The 18,281-nt window shown below is 36.4% G+C and overlaps 1 protein-coding gene across 4 annotated transcripts in view; it reads left to right on the top strand.

The window, feature by feature from the left end:
• The window catches only part of MAP3K2 (mitogen-activated protein kinase kinase kinase 2), a 47,598-nt gene extending 31,735 nt beyond the window's left edge, over positions 1–15,863 (top strand). For 3 of the 4 annotated variants that reach the window (XM_086897935.1, XM_086897934.1, XM_086897937.1), the window contains 8 exons: positions 1,114–1,181; positions 4,307–4,402; positions 6,935–7,141; positions 7,857–8,005; positions 9,804–9,935; positions 11,094–11,223; positions 12,144–12,321; positions 14,043–15,863. In XM_086897935.1, the coding sequence (XP_086754061.1) occupies positions 1,114–1,181; positions 4,307–4,402; positions 6,935–7,141; positions 7,857–8,005; positions 9,804–9,935; positions 11,094–11,223; positions 12,144–12,321; positions 14,043–14,268 (1,186 nt within the window). In that variant the 3' untranslated portion in view covers positions 14,269–15,863. The remainder of the gene's footprint in view (positions 1–1,113; positions 1,182–4,306; positions 4,403–6,934; positions 7,142–7,856; positions 8,006–9,803; positions 9,936–11,093; positions 11,224–12,143; positions 12,322–14,042) is intronic. The other variant, XM_086897936.1, reaches the window with a different exon arrangement.
• The last annotated feature ends 2,418 nt before the right edge of the window (positions 15,864–18,281 follow it).

Here is an 18,281-nt window from a genome sequence, read left to right on the forward strand (position 1 = left end):
TTGGAGGTCACTGTCTGTCGCATTTAATCAGAGCTGTATTACTCAGTAGTACTACTTCAGTTGAGAATATGTGGTTTGAGGACACAAATAGATTTGGTCTAACAAATACAGTTTTGAGTTGAAAAAAATCTGCATTTCACTAGCAAGAAGACAGTAGACATGAAAAGTATTTTGTGGTTTCAGTGTGATAGGTTACACATACACAGTGTTTAATGTGACTCCATAGAAAAAAAATTTACCTAACTGCCAAATTTAGGGGTTTTGTGGGGTAAGAGTGGAAGAAGGGAAACAAAGCAAACTCAATGCAATTCATATTTCTTCTTCAAAACTTCTTTTGGTTGTTTTTATTTACTTAATTTGTCACCTCTACTTAGTTTGTTTTCCTTTTTTTTTTTTTTTCATTTTAATATTTCCTACAAAGATGTAGGTTTTGTGTCTCCATTTAGCTTCTGTTACCCATTAGAGAAATTCTTACCAGAAAAAGGAGGACACTGTTTTGGTATGTTTATGGAAATAAACTGTTATCGATTGCTCTGACTGGCAATCCCATCCATTCCTTTTGGTGGCTGGGAGTTACATACCAACTGTAGGTAAGAAACAATGTGATCATGTAAGAACCAAGAAATTCTTCATCATTCTATAACTCAATAAAATCACTCTCTTAATCCTATGGCTTTCATGGAGAGAAGAGGAAATGTTTTTCCTCATTAAAAGGTTCTACATTTCTTTGGTTAAATTTCCTCAAGAGTTTCTGTAGTCTGTATAACTGATTTTGCCAGTCTGTAAACCTTTGTGTTTAGCCATTAAGGTGTTAAATATAACAGTGTTCCTTTGTGGCTGTACTTGCGATCATTCATGTTTTTACTAATATCATCGCTCATTAACAGTCTGTTGCTTTCTTACCTACATTAAGCTCAATAAGCAAGCTTTCCCATTGTTACTGATCCTCAGTTATTACAGTTACCTACTAGAATTGAGTTTCAGAATTGGGCTCCACGTTTGTAAACCAGTGCATCAACCTGTAAAAAAACAGTGGCTTTTCATCAATAAGACGACAGTAAGCTTAAGTCTCGATTAAGAGATTCCAGATTCTGTGTATTTTTACACTTCCAGGGACAACTATCCCAAGTCTCGGATGCCAAGAGCACAGAGCTATCCAGATAATCATCAGGAATTCTCAGGTAGGCAAAAATCACTGGAGACACACTAGCTTTCCAGAACTGCTCCTCTTGCAAATAACAGGACTAAGAATGGATTTTCACATCAGAGAAGTATTTTATTACACAAACAGTATGGTAGAAGAAAGCGACACTAAATGCACACAGTGAAAGATAGCACGGAATTACAAGAAATTTCACATTTCTCCAGATGATTGTGTGTGACACCACTCCTAGTGGGTGTAGTATAACTGTCTGCCTCCATAAAAAGAGCAAATGTTGCAATGTATGGGGGCACACAACACTTGGTTAAATTGGACTGTAATATCTAAGTTGGTGTATAACTGTAGTCAGTTTATTTAATTTGGAGGTGGTGTGGTTTAACCCCAGTAGGTAGCTAAGCCCCACACAGCTGCTTGCTCACTCCTCTGTATGAGATCGGGGAGAGAATCCAAGGGGAAAAGTAAGAAAACTCATGAGTTAAAATAAAGGGAGTTAAATAGTACAGCAAAAGCTGCACACACATTCAGAACAAAACAATGATTTCAATCACTATTTCCCATCAGCAGGTAGGTGTTCAGCCATTTCCAGGAAAGCAAGGCTTCATCACTCCTAGTGGTTAACTGGGAAGGCAAACACCATCACTATGAATGTCCTCCCTCTGTCTTCCTCCCAGCTTTTGTTGCAGAGCAAAACCTCAGATAGTATGGCATATCCCTCGAGTCAGTGGGTGCCAGCTGTCCCAGATGTGTTCCTTCCCAACTTCGTGTGCCTCCCAGCCCACTCTACCAGCTGGTAGAAGCACAAAAGCTCCTTGATTCTGTGTAAATGTGTTTCAGCAATAACTAAAATATGTTATCAACAGTGTTTTGGCCACAGATCTAAAATGTAGCACCATAAGAGCTGCTATGAAGAACATTAACTCTATCCCAGCCAAAACCAGTACATGGAGCCTTTGTTTTCTTCCATGTGAAATAAGAATCACTTTGAAGTGCTCATGACTTCTGTAATTGAAAGCACTGCAAAGTGAAAGGATGGAGAGCTGTGTGCTGTGCCTATAAATTAATCATCACCACTAATGTTTTTTTTCTGATACAATACTCTGGCTCAAATCCAAGTTGTTGTGCAGGGTTCAGGCTGTGAAGTGCAGTGGGTAACCTTGAAAGTGCTCTGAAGTGTCTTCTCACAGTCATGTCTCACTACAGTACTTTGCTGTTGAACAATACTTAGTTTCCAGTAAATCAAAAAGGTTTTGTGTTTCTTCAGTCTGTTACATATTTTGAGGCACTTTTTTATTTTGATTCTGAAGTTTTATCAAGATAAATATGTGATGGTGAGTTTTTTCTTTTTAGAATGCTGGAATGCTTTACAGACTGCACCAGATTTTATTTTAAATAAAAATAAAACTAAATAAAACTAAAGTTTTTAATAAAACTAAAGAACTTTAAAACTTTAGTTTAAATAAAACTAAAACTGTGTGTAAGAAGCATTTAGGTGGCAGAGATAAATACCAAAAGACTTGAAAATGTCAGAAATTACTTTGCCTTTTGTATAATCCTAATCTAGTTTATTTTACATTATGTTCATTGCAGTTACTTTTCTAATAAGATCATATTGCAGTATTTTTAATGGGGATTTGTTGGGGGTTTTTTCCCATGGCATATTCTGGTATGTTGACAGTGGGATAGACAGTAATCATTAATTCCATATTCAATATTTGTTATCATGATTTGATGTGTAGCACAAGCAGAAAAAATGTCCATCTGGCCTAGTCTTTCCTCCTGCCACAACCACTACTGGGCTTCTACAGGGAGTGTGTAGTGTTCCTCTCTCAGAATATATTCCTAGTCAGGTATTGCTCAAGGGTTCTGTAAATGCAAGATGTTCTTCTTCAATATCTATCTATCTATCTGTGATTTGATATTTGATATATCAGATATCTATCTGATATTTGATATATCTGATATATGATATCTATCTGTGATTGGATAGATTTTTTTTTTTTCCTTGCACAAATTTTTCTTGTCCCTGCTTCAACTTGTATAAACTTTCTCAGCAACAGCTGTAGGTTGCAACAGAAAGTTATGCAATTTATTGTGTTTTATGAAGAAGTATGTGCTTTGTGACTTTTTTTTAATGCTTGCTTTATTGGTTTTTTTTTTTTGTTACTGTTTTTCTGGTGGATTTTTGGTTTGGTTTTTTAACGGACCTCTTTGCTCCCTTTGAGCTGTTATTTTCCTAGTATACAGAGGCCTCCATTCCTTATGGAAAAGCAATTTTGTATGTCTGATCATCTTTGTCCTTTGGAATATTTTTCAGTTTTACTAAATTCTTTGAAATGGAGTACACCAAAATTTTGTTCAGTATATCTTGCAGCATTTAATTTTCTTCTCAGCTAATACAAAGAGTTCAGGTGCTGCTTTTTAGGAAGTCTCTATAGCAAACCTTTACAGAAGCCTACACTGAATTTCATCTGCAACTTTAATATCCAGTCATGTAGACTCATAAGGGCTTTCTCTAATTATTCTGTTGTTTTTATTTCTCAGAGTGGTTTTTGTCACCTCACTGCTCCTTGCTCTGCACAGAGAATTCATGGATAATTAAGCTCATGGGTTTTAGCCCAGATTCCTGTGGACTGTTGACTCTTTCCTCCTTTTTAATGTATTTATCTTCTAACCAATTATTTATGCATGAGGGACTTTTCCCCTTATCTTATACTTTTACCCCTCAATAACTTTTAAAAGAGGATCTATTGAATGTGTTTTAGTAATTGAAGCTGTGTTGACTCATTCACCAGTTTTTCTTATTTATACAACTTTAAATTACGTTCTTTGGAATAGTTTCTCCTCCAGAAAGTAGTTTTAAAACTGGAGTAATCAGGCATACTACAGTCCTCCAACATTCTTTTTAAGCAAGAGGTTACAAACCACTTGAGCTATTGAATTTTTGGTCCTTCGGGGCTTTTGACTGAAGTCCTTTCAGTTCTTGTGAGTTGTGTGATTTTGTTTTATAAATCTCTTTTTGCTCTGATGCTTCAATCCTTCATATCCTCTGATATGTTTGTATTTTAAGTTTGTATTACCAAAGTGATTAATTTAACATTCTTTTGTCACATTTTAAATTTTGAAATGAATCCTTTTATTTTCTAGTAGAGTATGATATCCCAATATTTGAGAAATTTGGAAAGGGGGGGACTTATCCCAGACGATATCATATTTCATATCATCAGCAAGACTACAGTGATGGTAAGTATGAACACTGCAACAGTTTTAATTATCTGTTTTTCTTATCTGAAAATGTGAATAAAATTGTAAGATCTTAAAATATTGCAGAAACTGAAAGCTTATATTCTTTCCCCAAACTCACTTGCTAAGCTTCTAATGATTGATAGAACCTCTGGGCAGTTTTATTGTCTGGCAGAGTTATGGATTTCAGAATTTCTGGCTCATATGCACAACTGTGGAAATGTTTGCTGTCTTTGGCCACACACAAGTCATACACTGTAAGTTTTTGACCTTTGTGACCCTGTTATAGCTAAACTAGGTACATCGGTTTGTAATGTCTTGTTTTGCTTTAAGTAATCTCAAGTACGATGGAGTTCCTGTTAACAGTTTCTTAGATTAAAAGAGTAAATAAAATTTAAGAGCAGTGATGTAAACTGAGAATTAGCAGGTGAAATAAATTGTTGGAATGCAAAGCAGCACCTGCTAATGTGTCCACAAAACTGGTTTGGACAGTAATACCATTGATATAAATTTAACATGTGTTAAATTTCTAAAGGAAGTAGAGAGGAGTAGCTGTAGGATTTTCATACTTAAGGGTGCGTCAAGCACTAGTTAAGAAGTGTGAAGAAGAAATGTCTCCCAAGACCAGATGGTGTCACTTGCAGTGTGGAATGAGCACAGCAATAAATGGAATTATGTTACAGGAATCACAGAAATACCAAACTGAGGCACTGCAAAGTCCAGTCCCTTGCTCTAAGGCAAGATTTAAAGAGGCAAATATCTGTCACACTTACTTTCAAGTGAACTCTAAATTGGTTTCAACAGAAGACATACTTTCTTTATGTTAGTAGATTCCAAAATAGCTTATCTTATAACTTAACTTCTCTGTCTCCCAAAACATTTTTCCTGCAAGTGAAAATAGTAACTAGTTACTCTATTTTAACACAGTGAGTCATTGCTCTCATATGTTACTGCATCACACACTTACCTGTTATCTCGCCTTAGTTTCTTCTCCTCCCCAAGCTGAGGCTTTTCTTATGGCCACTTTATATATTTATGTAACATAGGATATAAGCAGAACTTGGTATGTAGCAGTCACATTAATACATTGCAGAATGACCCTACTTTCTGGTACTGACCTACATTCTGACTGCTCTTCAGTCTTTGCTTACATTTCCTATATCATTTACTTCATGACGTCAGGCCAACCAATTGCTTCACGCTTTGTAGTTTCTGCAGTAGATTTCTCTTTTAAATATGTGTGTAGTACTTCCTTACTGAATTTCATCTTGTTGATTTTTGAATCATCTCTAACTTCCAGTATCACTGTGAATTTTGATTTTTATCTTTAAATGGACTTTCAGCCACACTTAACGTGATGTCATCTGCAATACTGCAGTGTGTTAAGTTCCATCATATGTACATCATGAATTAAAATAGTGTATGGAAGTGGACTGAAGATAAACTGCTAGGGATGTCCACTTAAATTATCCTCCCCTTTGATGAGAAATCACTGATAATGGCTTTGAATCTGTCGTGAGTATAATTTGCATAGTAAGCTGGTCTGCAACACTTCATGGGTTGGCTTGTGAGAATGTCCCATTGGAATGGGAAAATTGGATTAGCTACATAAGATAAACCAATTATGACTGGTTTATCACATTTTTATCTTCTCAGTGGTGAACAAAACTGCTTGATTACTTGCTTGCATATCTTTCTTGGAATTTAAATTGTTCAGACTGGTATATAAGTCTGAGTCTACTATTTCAAAGATGTTTTATCTGCTTTCTTTAGTCCTCTGGGAACATGTCCTCCAGTGTAATACCTAATGAATCAGAGACTCCAGTTATTGCTGAGTTCTGTAGGATGAAACTTAATCAAGAGATGCTATCCTAAAAATAGTTGTGTTATCTAAATAGATTAACATAAATTGTATTAGTCATCTGGTTGTAATTAAATTAACATGTTGAAGATTGGTGCTCTGGTTTTTTATTCTGATGCTGTAGACATCTCCAAATTTTCTATTGCTTGTGTTTTGATTTCTAAAACACTTCTCTGGTGTTCCTGTTGATTCCATGTGTCAGTCTTTGTCTGCATTCAATTCTTTCTAGTTTACAGAAGGAAGAGGCTGGCTTGGGCACTACAGGATTGTAAACATGTATTTTGTTCTCCTAAATATCAGAAATTTGGTATTTGCATATTAATAGAGCAATAAAAGCAGAGGCATGGTGTTTCCTTTTCTCCTCTTACAGGTCTCCAGATTTTTCAAGCACGTTGATTGTATTTCAGAACAGTTCCAGAATTTAGTCCCAATTTTCATCTCTTAAACACAAGATTTTGATTCTGTCTGGTCTTTATATACATCTGTGATGAATGTTTGTTTTCTTCTAAGTGGAAGGTTAAAGCAGTACATTTCATGATGATTGTGTCCTGTCCTCCACTGTGGCAGATCCAAACTAGATGATGTAGAATTCGTAAAGTATTTGCATGCACGCATTGCATTGCAGTATCTTTTTGTACTGTAATATTTGTGTTCTGTGTATATCATTGAAGGTCGTAAAACTTTTCCAAGAGCCAGAAGGACTCAGGGGAACAACTTCCGATCACCAGTTAGTTTCAGTCCCACTGATCACTCGCTGAGCACCAGCAGTGGGAGCAGTGTCTTTACGCCAGAATACGAAGATAACCGAATGAGGAGGAGGGGCAGTGACATAGACAATCCTACCTTGTCAGTCATGGACATCAGCCCACCCAGCCGCTGTAAGCTCTGGCATTTTGTGAACCCTCCTGTAAAACTCTTACTCTTCAAGTATATCGTGTCAAAACCTAGCATGTCATCCGAACACATACCATTAAATAACCTGGTTTTAGCTCTCTAATAGGCAAAGGTCATCAGTATTTTCATTGTTTACCGTGCTAACCTTCATGTAGACTTTCAGTTAGAATTTACATCTATGATAACAAAACATTGTATAAGTGAATTTTACACACTTTAGGACTTGAGAAGGGTTTTGTAGGTTGTAGTTACTATTTATTTTTATAGATGTTGGTCATATTTTGAGTTAAACTATACATTTTTAGTGGTACTGCTTCATACTTGTGGTAGAATTTCAAGAGCAAGTATACTTTGTGATGACTTCAGTAGCTCATACCTTGTAATTATGCCTTGATTTTTTTAAAAGAAAGTTGTTTATTTAACATGCTTATTCTGTTTTTCAGATTAGCTATTGCTAGTTGTTTTAAGTAAGTCTAGTTCTACCACAACTTACTTTGTGAATAAATTTAAGTAGCTCATATTCTCCATCTTACAGGGAGTTTTATTGATCTTTGTAATTTATTTGGTAAGGCTTAGGACGCACAGTCTCTGTTGTTGAAAAAGTAGTCTTTTAAAAAATTATTTTCTGTGTATTCCAGTTTTTCTCGATCAGCTGAATAACAAGCTCATTTGAAAACCAAAACATACTTATATTTTCAGCACCACGAGCTCCAACTAACTGGAGACTTGGTAAACTGCTGGGTCAAGGTGCATTTGGCAGAGTGTATCTGTGTTACGATGCTGATACTGGAAGAGAACTGGCTGTTAAACAAGTTCAGTTTGATCCCGATAGTCCGGAAACCAGCAAGGTAAGTTAAAAGAGAAAAGGCTTCTGCTGGAGTGGTGTGAACTGGACCAGACTCACATTCCTTTCCTTGAACAGAATGAACATGTTTTGAACATGTTTTGAACCGTGTTGTTTTAGGAAACCGTGTCCTTGTTAGGAATTCTGTTTTGTTCGTACCACAGATAATTCACCTGCTTACCCGATTTTAACTTTACATCACATTTTTTGATTTTCAGACACATCCTTATGTTGTGAAGATGCATAATTTGATTTGGTGCAGTCTTGGTCTCTAAAATTAAACAATCTATTATGAAGTGTGCTCTGAAATAGATAATTATTTATACTAACTGGAATTGGAAGAAGTTACATTTATAAACAGAAAAAGCTGTTCGAATATAAGTATTCCTGAAAACAAATTGGTTTTGGCTGTGAAGACAGTTCGAGATTTTTACATGCTTTTTCATCTTTCTTGGGGGTATTTCTATGTTTGGGATTTGTTTGTTTGTTTTGTTTCTTTTAACTTTGTGCATTTAGACTAGCTGCTGTCCTACAGCAGTGCTGTTGTACACTGTTTCTCCCTAAAGAGCATAAGTTTCCTTGTTAGTTTATTCTCTCTCTAAAATCAAACTTGTCCATCTTTAAATACTGGGTGCTGAAGGAGATAAACAATTCAAAAGTAGCACCAATTCACTATTTCTTCTTTTCCCAAACCATACTTGCTGCTTTTTACAGGATGGGAAGAGAATTATTACTTTCCCTACATTATGGCTGCATTCTGCATTGTGGGGAGCAAGGCCAGGGAAACAATGGGTGTAAGCATGATTGCAGTATTGAGTGGCTGCCAGTTATAGTTGCTGCTATTAGTGGTGTAGGATCAAAGAAAAATCAAGAATCATTTGTGCTGTAGATTCCTAGTGTAGTTGTTGTTGCTGCTTTTTAAAAATATGTAACAAAACAACTCATTATGTTTTGGAAATGTTAAAATATGGTAGTATCTCTCCTGAAGCAACAGTTTTGTGAGCTCACTTAGCATTTTGTAGTATTATGTGTCTCTGTGTGAAAAAAAATCTCTATCCTTTCTAGTCTCAGAAATATGAGGGTATCCATAATACTCTATGACAGATAAAAGTTCAGGTTTTGATGAAAAACTTCTAGGTGAAATTTGGAATCTAGTCAAGTTTGAATTTGTGGGTTAGTATTTTTCCAGCATCTAATTGTATAGTCCATTTCAAATTATCTTGCTTCCTGTTTGCAAAATTTGTAGTATTTTGGATGGCTCCGGAGAAAAGACCAGTTGCTAGTGTTTTCCTCTGTTGTATTTCATTATTACAATATGAAGTGCTATTCAAAAGCATTTTTAAAGTATAGTCTATCATCGTGGAAGAGTTAAGAATTAATGTTAATTATTCCACCACAAAGGTTAAAATGCGGAGGGGTGGATTCTGTGTTTTGTTAGTTGCTTTTTTTTACCCAACTGGAGGCTTATGGCATTGTAAAATGATCACTGACCTTGTGCACTTACTGATATCTGCTGTGCTCTGAAACAAACATAACTTCAAGGAGGAGAAACAACAAAAAACCAGCAAAATCATCCCAAAGATAATGTATAGAAAATACATAGTTTTGTGGTTTTTTAATTACCTCAAGTTAACATTGGTATTTTCTTGTTATAAAATGCAAAAACTTTACATTAGCTGTAGCATTTTGTTACTTACTTTGCATAACACTTCAATATGTACATACTGCTCTGCTTGAAAAAATTCAAAATCTTAGTTTTACTACATCAAGCATGGTAAATCTGTCCTGTTTTGTCCTTTCAGGAAGTAAATGCACTTGAATGTGAGATTCAGTTGCTGAAAAATCTGCTGCATGAAAGAATTGTTCAGTATTATGGCTTCTTGAGAGATTCACCTGAAAGGACACTCTCAATATTCATGGAGTATATGCCTGGGGTAAGCAAGAGAGCTCATCCACTTCAGCCATCGATTGTGTGCAGGGTGATGAGCACCCAAGCATTCAGCTTTGTATAAGGACACACAGATATTTAAAACTGTCCAAGTTAAAAACACCAAAGATGGGTACTGGCAAGTGTTTGCAGCCTCCTGTCTTCTCCATTGCTTGCTTGGGTTTTCAGAATTTCAGTGGTTCATACAAAAGCTCTTTGTGTTTGTTTTTGGCATAAGTGGTGCCTAGCAATGTCTTTGAAAAGACAGTATAATCATTAGTAAACTCTTAAATCTCCCTGAATTTTATTGTTTTGTTTTGCCACGCTTGAAGTATTTCTGGAAAATAAAAAGTAGCGAAGATGGGGGTGGGAATAAGTGCATACAGAAAATAATCTTGGTGCTTCCTTCTTGTGTGGCACCTAATACATGCTGAACTGCTGTTCTTCTGCTTTGTTAGGATATACTATAAGGTCAGAAAACTGCAGATTTTCATTTTCTCACCAAGTGGGGTCAGCAGAGCTAAATAAAATGTGCTCCTATAAAAACAGAGGCTCTGTATTTCTGAAAAGTTACAGTAGTCTACTTACTATGAGACTCCAGAGGGGAAAAGCAGTGTCTGGGCATTGTTTCTTGGTGGTAGATTTTTTGTTTGCTGCTTCATTTTTTTGAGTTTTGGGCCTTGTTTTGTAGGACTTCTTGAATTTTTCTGAAATTTGGAGGGCAGTGTGACAGAAGTAATATTAGCAGTTTGTAACTCCATGTGACAAAGACAGGTTTTACAAAAACAGTTGCAAAAAGCCCAATGAGTTTTGATTTAATCTTCTATTAATCTAAGACTTGCTTACCTCTTACTTTTTACCTAAAGCACCACTCTATGGTGCTTTGGCACATGGTGTTTTTTTTCCTGACAGTGTTTTCTTCTGAGTATAAGCTAACACAAATGGTATGTGTTATGCCCATCCTGAGTATCATCACTTACCCATCAAAAAGTTTGAGGGTGCTGTTCTATTTCTGTACATTGGACTGGAACTATTCAGCTGCTTGCGAGTTTCAAAGTTAAATCAAGAAAAGTTGTAATTTTCAATGTCTACATTTCAGGCATAAATTTAATTGAATTTCAGTTGAATTCTAGAAGTGTTAGTGCTTTATACTTCTGTGCCATAGGGTTCCATCAAAGACCAATTGAAATCATATGGAGCACTCACAGAGAATGTGACTCGTAAATACACACGGCAGATTTTGGAAGGCGTTCACTATTTGCACAGTAATATGATTGTCCATCGAGATATTAAAGGTAATGATAGATCTGTGCACACTTCAGTGCTCTTTATTACTGATCCTTTTCCAATCTTATGTGAAGCACTAAAATGCAATTAAGTTTGAAATACCAAAATACTGACTTAAAATTAGTGTGATTGCTTTCCATCTTTTAATCTTGTCACTGTTGTAACTGGGGAGGGAAAAATGAGCAACTTCGGGATGTTCTAGTTTTGACAATGTTTCTTTAGTCTCCATCTGCAAAACAATCAGGATGAATTTCTTCCTTTACAAGAAGTGACTGGCAGAGGTGACTTGCCTGATCAGACTTCTTCCATTTTACTGCTAGGATGCCTGGTGAAACATTTACTTTTTGAAGATAGGTATAGGTGACTTGCAATTGTTCCATAAGCAAGGTGTGAATATGTAGGAAGATGGTGGCATGCAGAATAGGTGTGTTGAACACAATGCTGTTGTATTCCCTAATATTTTTACCATTTTTCTGTCACTTTACATCAACAGTGTTTTGTTCCAAAGAAGGTTGAGATATCACAGTCAATATGTACATCTGTCTTGTGCAGATAACTTCTTTGAATAAATCTGTAACACTATTTGAAATTTCGCTATAAAATAGTATGGAGACATTTTCAGTTGCGTGGAAACTCCCATTTTTTTTTTTTAAATTTCCCATGTATGGCACATTCTTTATTTTTTCAGGAGGACTTTACAAAGGGACTACCCCTTCCTGGAAAAGGCCTAGAATGCAAACCAGTGTATGCAATTCATTATTTTCTGAGCTCCAGAACAGAGTAGGAATGAGCAGAGAAAGTAAATTCTCTGGCTAGAAATTCTAGGTTGATGTTGAATTGTATCACTGAATCCAAACTTCTGTTACTCTTTCCTGTACCAAAACCTTGAGTCTTTTGTGAAGGTAATGCTGTTTTCCCTTCCTTCCAGGAGCAAATATTCTGCGGGATTCAGCAGGCAATGTGAAGCTTGGTGACTTTGGTGCCAGCAAACGACTGCAGACTATCTGTCTCTCTGGTACGGGAATGAAGTCTGTCACAGGAACTCCCTACTGGATGAGTCCTGAAGTTATTAGTGGAGAAGGGTACGGCAGAAAAGCAGACATCTGGTATGTTAAAAAAACCCTTCTCTACTTAAAAGTGTCAATTCATTTTCAACAGAGAGCAGGTGTTTGTTATCTGACGCTGCAGTGTTTCTTCCTGGGATTTAAGCTGAAGAGGGTGGCAAATGTTAGCATCAGCAGTCATATTTGGAGAGTCTTAACGCTGAAATTTAATTTTTCATGTGGCAATTTCTCAGCCCATCAGTTTAGAGATCATAAAAGAATCCTTTCAACTGACCTTGCATGAAGTTAGGTTTACCAAACTGTTTGTTGTGGAGAGGTACTGACTGAAAGCAATATGTGAAGCTTTGAAACGTCAGTTCAGTCGATATCTTGTAATGAGGCTTCAACACCGAAATACCTTTGCTGCAAAGCATAAAATAAAATGCTACTCCTCTAAACTCAGAAGTTGAACACTTAAGAGTGAATTTGTCAGATTTAAAAGGGAGTATAAAAAAATAATTTGGTTTGTTGTCAAATACTTAAGAACTAAGAGGGAAAGTAATTTTCGAAAATGAAGGTTAATGAAAAATTGTATATGCTACAGTCTAACATGGCTCCAGCCCAGTGGACAGATGACTTTGGCAATGAGACCCGCTTTGCGCTGGGCTGACCTGTGAATATGCAGTAATGAGCAGGCAGCAGTAGACAGGCAGGAGTAGTAACACTGTGTGTTTAGAGAGGAACTACATTATATCCAAGCAATGGCAATACTTTTAACCACAGGGAAATTAACTTTGGCTACATCAGTTACTTAGTAACTACTCTTATATGTGTGAATAATTGGTCAATCCTTAGCATCCAGTAGCTGACTTGTTCAAATTTGAAGTATTAGTTCCAAGGTTATTGTGTGTTTTTGGTGGAAGCTTAAGAAAAAATACTGGAGTTGAACAGTCAGTAAATCCTTATTGTGTAAAGCACTGTACCTCTGTTAAAGCACAAAATTTCTTGCAAGCATCTTGAAAAACTTTGAAGAATTGGAAAATTCAAACTTTTGGGAAATCATTTCAGCCTGTCCTTTTCGCAGTATCATTCACTTGTTATTGGGACATGCTGATCTTTAAGGACGTCTGGAACAAAGTTTCTCTGGCTATGTATGCCCTTCTGCCCTCCTAAATTCTTTAGACAGTGTTCTTAAACAAAGATTGTTTAGGAACTTAAAATTTTGTTTGTCAATCTAAGTATATTTTTAGTATCCTTAAGTAAAAGAGAAGATATCATGAGGTAGGGCTTTTGTTCTTCAGCTGCCATATTATGCTTGCACACCATTCATTGTGCATTTCTAATGACTTGGCAACACACATGGTATGCACAGAGCATTCATGATGCTTTGCATTTCTGTTCAGCCTCAGAGGGCAGGAAAGCTTCCAAGTGCAATGCTGAGTGTGTGGCCTTTGTCAGCCCGCTGAGCACTGGATCCTGGCAGTGCCCTACCACAGTTGGTATTGCCTGGAAAAATATGTAATTATCCTTTCACTGAGGTAGTAGATTTCAGCTCAAGGAAGTAATAAAGTGGAGACATAGGTAGTGATTTGTGTAACTTTGAGATAAAGGTAGAGCAGTACATGCTGTTTTTTCCCTATGCCTGTTTCATGCTGAAGCTACTCTGTAGTGTTCAGTGGACACTGCTTATTTGTGGTATTTCAGTCCCTCTCTGCTATTTTTTGTTTTCCTGGAAGGGCATGACTCTATTGTAACCTTCTGTTTCACTTCTGCCTCTGTTTCAGGAGTGTAGGTTGCACAGTGGTAGAAATGCTCACTGAGAAACCCCCGTGGGCAGAGTTCGAAGCCATGGCTGCCATCTTTAAAATTGCCACTCAGCCAACCAACCCCCAGCTCCCTCCTCACGTCTCCGACCACGCTCGGGATTTCTTGAAACGGATTTTTATCGAGGCCAAGCTGCGACCGTTTGCAGATGAACTGCTAAGACACACGTTTGCACACTATCACTAACACCTGCCTCAACTCAGCTTGCATCTACTGCATTTATTTTCTATTTGACTGCACTTTTCTTTTTTATTTTTTACAAAGAAAAAGGAGAAAAAAGACAAGAGAGAGAATATTCTCTTGAATCTTTGTTTCACTTAGATTGTAAACAATCTAAATTTTGTATCTATAATGAGAATCTTCCCTCCTCCCAACAGGACTAGAACTTTTTGTTTCTATAATGTACTGATGTGGTTGATGTAGATAAAGCACTTTAGTACATATTTGTTCCTTATTTAAAGAGGAAAAAAATTTAAAATGCTTGGACAGTCAGGAACTGTGTGACTTTTTCTGACACCGCTGACTGACTCAGGGTGCAGGGAAAAATAGACATGCAGCTAAATGACAAGAAGGTTACTTCTATGTGATTCTTATCTATATTGTAGGTACTTGCAGCAGAGAGTTCTAAGTTCTTATTTTATTTTAGCATTTAATCAATTTCTGGAATTTACAGTTTGGAATTTACAGGAACATGCAGTTCTGAGAGTTAATTGATGGAGCTGAAGAACTTGGAACTCTTTGTACAGCAGCGTGTCTAGCTGGTACTTCTATGTGACCAAAAGAAAAGAACAAAAATGAGCTCAAAACTGATGTACTAATTAGAGGTTTTGGTGTAGAATTATTGTATTATCTTAATAGGAAAATAATTACAGGTAAAAACAGATTATGGGCCCAGACTCCTAGAAACTACTATACTGCAAAGGGGAAATTTTCCATGCTAGACAAGGGTCAGCTATTGGATGTAAATAGTTAGGAGAACGCCTCCTGCTCTATCTGCCAAAGAGAACCTCTGTTGCATAAGCTTCAAGGGAGACAGTTATCTTAGCTGATAAGAAATACTGGTGTTGAGGGTCAGTTCTCCTCCACAGTCCCATGAATGGCTGCAGGGGAAAGGGAGTAACTAATCCTTGTGCAGTATATGAGTTACTGGATTCAGAATGAGCTATAAGAAATGTTTTCAAAGCTGTTGAGAGGCGCTAGGATGGAATGTATGTCAACATCAAGTGCCTGAATAATACAAAATTCTTCTCATTCTGCACTAAAAAAAAAAAAAAAAAAAAGGTTTAGTAATGCTGGTCAGTCATCTAGGATGTGTTGATAATTCCTGAAATAAAGTCCAACATCTCTTAACATCAGGAATGAGTCACTGAGAAAGCTAGGACTCCAGCTGTATTTTTAATAAAGTTGCACTGATGAATCCTATGAAGATGGAGGCACAGCCCAGAAAACTGTACAAAGAACAGGCCAAAAGTGCAGAGAGAGCCAGCAATTAAATAACATCAGTGTGATTATTCCAGCCTGATAATCCAGATTGGTGTTTGTCTGATTTCCAACTGTCATAAAATGTACGTTACTTACTTTTCTATTTCTGAAAGAACATAATAAAAGAAGCAAAAATCTGAAATATTGCTTCTCAGCTGAGAAGCCCAGGTACTAATCAGGTGTACTGAATAACTGACTTTTCACAACAGAAAAGTCAGATTCATATTTTTGTAGAAGAACAGAACATAAATAATTTAAAGGGGCATTTGGAAATAAACTATTGGACAACAGAACTGAAATTATGTTTACTGTTTTGGATGATTCATTGCTTGCTTTTTTTGTTTTTTAAAAGCAGAGCAGGCTGGTACTGTGATCCTTGTCTAGTCTGACAAGGCTCTACCTGTTCTGCATCTTTAGAGGTCTGTCAGGTTTACAAAATGCATGGAGACAGAACAATAAGCTTACCTATTCTCACAGTCACTCACATATGAGATTTCTGAATTTATTCTTCTGAATTCCATATATTTTATCAGAGCATAAGCCGGAGTATGGATTTATCCTAATCACTTTACCTGTAGTGGAGTAAGAATGACTTTTTTGTGGCCATCTCTCCAGAGACTGAGAGTGGTGACTTCTTCAGCTTATGTGAGTATTTTACCCAACTTAGAATTTTCTTGGTCAGGGTAGACAACTGTGCAGGGTTTCCTGAGCACAGGAAGTAGTAGTCAGACCAGGAAAAGTATAAAAGGCTGAAAGGAAAGGCAGCTTTTACTGACTTTTTTTCTTGTTTCTCTGTCACTAGATAAAAGCTATGAAGCAGCCTTTAAGAAGAATTGGTATATACTCTGCTGTAAGAGACCTTTGCTTTATAAGCAAAATACAGTGACAGTAGGAATGGGAAGTTTAATGTAGAACCTAATAGTTTATGTAGGTAATTTTCAAGATCGTGTAATTGAAGTGATTGATTTTAGACTAAACAGGTACCAAAACTAAGGTGAAAATGTATATAAAAATCAGTAGTGATCAGTGATACCTGAAAAGGTAAGGAAATTTTATATTACCAAAAAAGGACATTAAAGGGAAAATGTAACCAGGTTTATCTGTAGCATTCATAACATTTAAATATACTATTCTAAAGAGAAACTGCACTCTCTGAAGCTTGAACATTTTCAGAATCTAGTTTTCTTATAATGTGACCTTTTTGTGAGACAGTGCTGGATCATGTATATTACAATATCACTTTCTTGTTGTGATTTTTAATTACTGAACAATCAAGTTTGCTGCTTTTGTGCCTTTTCTAAAAAAAAAAATGGCATTCAGTCATGACAACGGTCAGTGTTTTGGAGCCAGGAAAAAAGCAGCTTTCAAAATATGTTTTTCATCATGTTTTTGGCATGTCAGAAAGCTGCCAATGTAAAAACTGTGCTTCTTAAATGAAGTTGACATTTTCCAGTTTGAGTGATTCTAGTAAAATTTTACAAATTTAACCAAGGTTAGTTTTTTTTTTCACCCTAAGGAGAATCTCTGCTGACTTAAATAACTTACAGTGAACTAGTTGGTTATTAACACAAATATTTTGAGCTAGAAATAGCTATAAAGGTAAATCAGACTTTTACCAAGAGGTTGGCTATTACTTACCCCTAGTGGGGTAATGTAGTAAGATGAGCTGTATACAGGGTTTGTTAAACACTTACAGGGACTCCTGTGATGATGGTGAATTACCCCTCGTTCTAGAATTTGTGAGGGTGCATGGAATTTCATGCTTTAAACTCCACTGGAGGAGGATTGCAGAGCCAAGATCCCTGCTCACACCTTCTTGTATGTCACTTCAAAAGCCACCAGCATTTTGGAATCGTGAATTGGCCTTAATTGTTGAATCCAATTATAAAAAAATGCCAGTGAAAGCAATACTGCTGTAGGGTTCGGTTGCTTTTCTGTAAATGCCACAATGAAGCTATACTCTCAAAAAATAAGAAAAATTTCACGGTGAGTATGTGTATTTTCAAAAGTCTTTACTTACCTAATGATTTTTAGCATTCTCTCTGTTGCACATATTAAGTAACAAGAGCTACTTCGTGGTATGGTTTTAATGGTGTAATAGTCCTGTTAGAGTATGACTCATGGTTTCAGTTGTGTTGTGTTAGAGAAAGTTAACACAAAAGTTATTTTTTATTTGGGTGATAGAAATATCCATGGATGAACCCAAAAAGGCATGGATCAAATAAGTGCAAAGTTAAATCTAGTTGTCTTTTCTTGACAGTTTAAATATAGTCTTAAAAGTTCTAACTTGATTTCCAATTAGATTTGTAGCTAAACAGTCCTTTCAGTCAAATAAAATGAAAACTTTTGTTTTTTAGCTAGTGCCTTTTTCTCTGTATGCCTTAATTTTGTTCATGTTAGAACACCATATTGAAATAAGTCATACAATTCCATGTCACCAAAGCAGTCTTAGAGAATGGGTTTTTTCAAAGTGCCCAAAGCAGAGTTTGCCTAACTGCATTGAAAAGTGTGCTTGGGTTATAATCTGCAGCAGACATTCAAATTTAGAACTTTAAAGTGATTTTTGGCTTCCTGTGCTAATAAACATTTTGTATTTGCATTCTGGAGATTGTACACTGATGCACATGCCAGAAAGAGATTTGTCTGCGTGCACAGAAGTAACTGGATTGTCACGATTTGACTTCCTGGTTCTGGGTACCAGACTCTGCAGCAGAGTT

The sequence above is a fragment of the Cyanistes caeruleus genome, chromosome 7 (assembly GCF_971803275.1).
Source record: "Cyanistes caeruleus chromosome 7, bCyaCae1.hap1.1, whole genome shotgun sequence".
In the NCBI taxonomy this organism is placed as follows: domain Eukaryota; kingdom Metazoa; phylum Chordata; class Aves; order Passeriformes; family Paridae; genus Cyanistes; species Cyanistes caeruleus.